Here is a 6,280-nt window from a genome sequence, read left to right on the forward strand (position 1 = left end):
TTGGCCAGTATTATGCTGGAGTGTAAGTCATTTAATGCATGGTAAGTGAATTGTCTGTTTCACACCTTTCATTTTAGCCACTTAATATCAATAGATAAATAACAAAAATGGAGCATAGATTGCAAAAATTGTTGACTTTAGTCTTTTTCCAGTTGCCTGTATAAATTCTTTGCTTGCAATATTATAGTAATGATGAAAGGTGCAATTTCACGTGCTGGTACAGCACGACATAAAATCAATGCATCTCTGTAGTAAATGGTTTGATTTGAAGTAATGTAGCATGTATATATTATTTTGACAGATCTAAGAGTATGTGAGGGCTGATAAGTTAAGAGGAATATCAGTTCTTTAGGACATGTGCACCATTTAACACCATTTTAATGTTTTTCACAATGTTAGTCACTTCTCTTGTTCTTCTGGCAGGTTCTTTTGAAAAGAAATGAATGTATAAGATCTCCATACTGTGGGTTGGCTAATCTATATTAGACTTTCTCCATTATACTTTCAAAATGATTGATTTCATGCTGAAAGCACATATGCATTTGCATATCCACGTTTTGTTTGACTCTATAGTTCTCCATAAATGAAAGAAGTCCCTATGAAAGCATTCACATTTATTAAAAATTCCCCATGCACTTCCAACAGTCAGTTACAGTGGTGATTATAAGAAGGCAAGAGCTCTCATATTTGTATTTGTGTTAGTTTGCATTATTGTCTTACTTGACATGTCACAATATTACATAACGTTCCTTTTAACTACAGTAGATAATTTAAGAGATCAGAAGCAGTTTAATGGGAAAGGAGTAGAAGAAATCAGAAGCTGTGATATAGATGGCAAAAAAAGAGCATGGATGACAGTTTACAAGATTAGAGAACAATATCTGTGCCCTAAATGAAAAGAGCTGTGCGGACAGGTTAAAACAGAGAATGAGTCACTTATGGCTGTTATTCAGGGCTATGCTGCTGTTACTATAGACTACACACACTCACACACACCTATACTTTGGAAGTGCGCGTTTAGGACGTGGATCGACAGTCCAACTCGCGCGTGCCATGTGTCTACGTGGTTCATGCAAAACGCCTGTTGTGAATGGATTCGCATCATTCCAGGGTCGTTTATGAATGAAGAGTTTTTCGTATAAGGGAGAAACAAGGACAGGTTTGGCGGCGAAGCACTGCTGGTGAACCCGCGCGCACCGGTGCGCATAGTTGGCTGACGTTTGGGATTTTTTGTCAGTTACTTTTCGGCCGTCAACTTGTCTCTGTGCCTCGGTCCTTTTGCGAAGCGCTCTGAGGAAACTGCTGAATCGGCTGAAATGGATATGTCTAAACGAATGCTGATTTTATGCCTAACCTGCTCGTTAGGACCTGTGAGTAGCCTATCAACATAGTTTTCCATGTAATTAGTCATCGACTAAAGAAAAGCTCTCAAGTAGGCTATTTAACACACCTAGTCCTCAAACAAGTGGTCAGGTCCATGGATATAAAGATGTTTTTTCTTTTCATTTTTCTTCATTTCATTGAAATTTTTTTACTTTTCAAATCTGAAATCTCAGAGCTACTGCTGTTTTCTTTCATAGAGCAGAATTTTGTAACGGAACCGATTTAAACTACATTTCATGAGACTGAAGTAGGCTATTTCATTGGCTTGTGCTTAGCTAGCTTGGGTAAGAACGCAATCGATGTAAGATCTCCTGCATTATCCGTCAGAAATGGATCACATTTAAGATTAAAAACTAGACAGGACATAATTATGTGGATTGGAGAGCTTCTTTTATGCACTGGAATGTTCTCTGACATTTTGATAAAACATAGCCTATTCAGCGGTATTAATAAAGCTTATTTATTTATACATTTAAATAATAACCAGTTAGATTATGTGCCTTTGAGGAGATGATAGGCTATAATGCAAGCAAGTTTCAGTGGTCGGTGCATTTTGCTTGAAACCGTTTGAATTGACATTTAAGGTCCAGATTTAAAAAGAAAGCATCTTCTGTAAACAGCATTTCCATCAAAATGAGTATAGAGTTGTTTATTGAATTAATACAAATTGCCTTAGCTCTAGCCAGATGTAAATCTTATATACTTATTTAGGATTTCAAAAAATTTTCAAACGTGCCAAAATGTTAAAATGATGCTTTACCTTACATTTTCATCATTATATTCATGATGCATCTCACATAAAATTTTGTAAAATTTGTGTTGCTAATGTTAGAAATCTGGTCATTCCTGCAGGTTAACCTGGGAAATCAGTCAGTATATATCCTTCAGGTTTAGTGCTCCCGACTGATAATGCTAGTACAAACAGCATGCATTCACAGTACCAGTGTTACCATGGAAAGATTCCTCTGTACTCAAATGTAGCATGTGTTTGTTTACCATCTAAACTGGTTGTCATATTGTTAATCATGCTATTTGAAATAGTGAAAAGAATGATTTTCTTCACTTATTGTGATGCCATGGTAACAACCCTCATTTTCTTCTCTGTTCATCTCTGTGTCCATGTCAGCACTGTCCTTGATCACCGCTCCTTCCTCAGTGCAGACAGTAGTGACTCATGTCTCTATAATGTACAGCTTGCCATGCAACTGAATTTACTTCTGAATATGTCATCCCACGCAGTACAGTATATGATCAAAAGAATGCTATTGTTTGCTCTGGGCACATAATGTAGAGAACTTGTGCTTTTAGCTGACATAACGTACAACATTGCACTTGAGCTAAAAGATCAAATGAATGGCACATAATTCAAAATGTTTGAAGATCGGTCCAGTACATCTGTCAGTACGTAGAAAGATTTAGATTGTGTTTTGTTTAGAAGTGATTTTAATAATATTGATCATGATAACAGATGATATTCAGCATAATACAAGTTAAAGGGGACACATGTTGAGGAAGGCACTCATGAGCCTTATTTATGGGGCTATTGCCGTGCAAAGCAAGCTGTAAAACACTGCTGTAGATCACACATACTGACTGTTCAGGTACCAGAGTAACAATTGACCCGTGGTCTTACTTTCTGTAAGCATATGGACAGGTTTGGGAGTAACCATAGCTCTGCAGTGAAATTTTGATTGATGCCACCTCTCAATGGCCTCATCTGTCAGAGTACCTGCCATAAATCTCACTGTCCTCTGGCGCTCTATGGAGGAATCCATGAGAGTGTTTTCTTATATAATACAACCTACAGTTTTAAGGAAAATTGGATACAGCTGCAGAGAGACAGCTTTAAGACAAATAATTTATGTTGTGAATTTTTCCACCTTATAGATGTCCGGAGGGTAGTCCTTTAGGGATTGACAGAGGTGAAAGGAGACATTATTAAGAGCTCTGTACAGTGCAGGTACTTATGCTACGCTTGTTAAATTTCGAAGGAACAACATGAATTGTCCTACCCTTCATCAAATCCCCATGACACTCAGGAAAAGGGAGAGGCAATGTGCAACCAGTTCACTTCGTTCTCTTTAAAAAGTAATTATGTTTAGCTTGTAATGTGATCAAAGGTATGTTGCTATTCAGAAATGTGATGTAATGTTCTCTGAAACTTCAAAAATGAAGATATGTTTTATTGCAAGTAAAAAGTACCTCTTGTCAGAATCTTGTGATTGTGTTATTGATTTAAACAGATGCTGTCTGTCCAGATGTGTGAGGTCATGTGGGAGCTGGAAGCGGAGAAAAGAGAATGCTTGTCCAAGCTGGAAAACATCACATCAGGTATGTACAGTGCATATAAGTCACTATATGACAACTGTAATGTATGCATATAAAGACACAATGATTTCTGTATATTGGTGATATACACTGTAAAAATATCCTGTTAAATACATGGTAAAAAAGCAACAGCTGTGGTTGCCAGATATTCACTATGAAAATATAGTTGCATTGTTTCAGGTATTGCAGCATGACATATTGGTGTCTGTATATTTTACAACCATATGTTTCATTTCAAGTCATATGATGTTAATATACCAAGATCTGCTTTTTACCAAAAACGTTGGATACGCAAAGATTATGAATAGGAGAAAGTGCAATATGGCAGAAAGTCTCGTCATCTAAATAAAAGAGCCAGTCGCTAATTGGTGAAGTGTTCATATCACTGCAGCTGCCATAGTTTGCATGGTGCCTAAACATGCTACTGAAGGAGCTGTATTTGCATGACTGAAATAGCTGCCCGAGAGGCATTTCAAAGATGGCCGCTGAGTGAAATGTCTTGCCTAAAGGGACTTTGTTTTTCCTTAACATGCACTGATAACCACAATAATAATACAGGTGGTATAATAGAAAGCCACATGATGAATTAGAGTTCATTGTAAGTCAGCTATCCATAAAACATGGCCAGTACTTATATGCAGACTGTGCACAGAGTCGTACATACAAAGACAAAAAAAAAAAAAATTCATAATGCACTTGAAATTCAAATAATGTAACAAACTTTAACTAAATAACAGAAATGCAACCCAAAATGCACATCACTACCAGATCTTTTTAAAAATCTGTCTTTTTACAGTTTCTCACCATAAATTCTATGTTTAATTTTACAAGTAAGTTCTGTGGTTTTAATGCTAACGGTCTTGGTTTTAAATGTGGTCTCTTCATCAGCTAGAAATAGCACAGGAGTACTGTAAACATAGAGTAAAAATGTGGATTATAAGGTTGGGCTAATACTGCAAGAGCAACATTTTGAGTGTTTTAAGATGTGATTAAATGTGCAAAAATATATAGCTGCTTATCTGCATATCTGCAAAAGTGTCAATATTTTTCCTTTATTTCTTCCCACAGGCTGCAGTCAGCTCAAACCTCTCTTCTCATTACTGTAGATACTGTGAATTGGGCAGATAATTGTTGTTTTGTGTTTGTTTGTCTGATCAGGCATCGGAAGAGGTTACAAAGGCATGCTGGTTAATTAGGCAGAAATGTCATTCTGTGAAGTGCAAGATTCACAACATCAGTGTTTTTACTGTCGTTATCTGTATGATTAAATCAGTAGTGTTTCAGTGCGCTGCCTCAGTTAGTTTTGCTTGCGGCAAGTAGATTCAGGTTTTTTCATCAGCCTACCCACAGAATTCAGTTCAGTTCAGATTCGCACACTGTCACAATGCTTAAGTCTTGTAGAGCCATTTCCAACTAATGATGCTTATTTAAAAAATAACTGAAATAATATAAATAGCTTTTTCACTTCAATATTATGATTCTGCTGTGATAACGAAAAACATGAAAAGGAGGTCAACAATGATATTAGTTTTATCTTGACTTCTCATTACTGGCAGGGCAGACACAAAAAAATATGAGTTATGATAACACATATTTAATTGCAAATTCTAATAACGCAGCCCATATTGGGGCACCTTAATTACTGGAATCATTCACAGGGATTTGTGTGATTTGTGTGTGTGAAAAAATCTAGAATGAGCAAATTATAAGTGGACTTTAAGAGCTTCAGTGCCTGCCTATTGGCAGGGCCGTAGCTGGGGTTTGCAGGGCCTCAGTGAAGGTTGTACCAATGGGCCCTATTTGAAATTGTTTAATTTGTATGTTCGTTCTATTTATTTATTTGTGCTATTTGCACAATGTTTAAGTTTTTTCAAGTTTGTAGGTGTCCAGGTACAGAAACCGAATACTCAAATGTAAAATAGCACTGCATAGTCTTCACTGTAAAAATTAAATATATAGTCAAATAAAAATTTATTCAGACACCTTCAACATTTCTCACAGTATCACAGTTTATTAGCTATAGTTTAGAAAATGGTAATAAAATATGACAAGAACACAGAGCTAAACTGTGTCAGAACAAATTCATCTTGATAATGTCAGATAACTGATAGAAAGGTATGTAATGGAACTTTTCATTATGTATGTAATGGAAAAATTCAGACAACTATTAGTGTAACTATATTTGCACAACTATCAATACTTTGTTGACCAATTACCAAGCAATGCTTAATTTTGTTCAATCTGTGGTGTAAAAAGTTCACATTAGCAATTAAAGAAAAAACATTGAAAGGGGTCATATTATGCGATTTCAATTTTTCCTTTCTCTTTGGAGTGTTACAAGCTCTTGGTGCATAAAGACGATCTGTAAAGTTGCAAAGACTAAAGTCTCAAATCCAAAGAGATATTCTTTATAAAAGTTAAGAGTCAGCCACGCCTACCTAAAACGGCTCGTTCTAACACGCCCCACATGTCTACGTCACGATGTGGGAAGATTTGCATAACGCCGCCCAAATGTTCACGCAAAGAAAGAAGGCGTAACTTTCATTCTCGCTGTAGTATTGTTGTTGCC

The 6,280-nt window shown here is 36.3% G+C and overlaps 1 protein-coding gene across 4 annotated transcripts in view; it reads left to right on the forward strand.

The window, feature by feature from the left end:
• Positions 1-965: 965 nt before the first annotated feature.
• The window catches only part of LOC107585408 (vasoactive intestinal polypeptide receptor-like), a 37,123-nt gene continuing 31,808 nt past the window's right edge, over positions 966-6,280 (forward strand). The window contains exons 1-2 of one of the 4 annotated variants that reach the window (XM_016272426.1): positions 966-1,370; positions 3,627-3,714. In XM_016272426.1, coding sequence (XP_016127912.1) covers positions 1,317-1,370; positions 3,627-3,714 — 142 coding nt within the window. In that variant the 5' untranslated portion in view covers positions 966-1,316. Of the gene's footprint in view, positions 1,371-1,615; positions 1,668-3,448; positions 3,472-3,626; positions 3,715-6,280 lie in introns of those variants that run through there. The other 3 variants (XM_016272434.1, XM_016272443.1, XM_016272448.1) reach the window with 3 other exon arrangements.

This window comes from Sinocyclocheilus grahami, unplaced genomic scaffold, assembly GCF_001515645.1.
Source record: "Sinocyclocheilus grahami isolate Dianchi unplaced genomic scaffold, SAMN03320097.WGS_v1.1 scaffold5.1, whole genome shotgun sequence".
Taxonomy (NCBI): domain Eukaryota; kingdom Metazoa; phylum Chordata; class Actinopteri; order Cypriniformes; family Cyprinidae; genus Sinocyclocheilus; species Sinocyclocheilus grahami.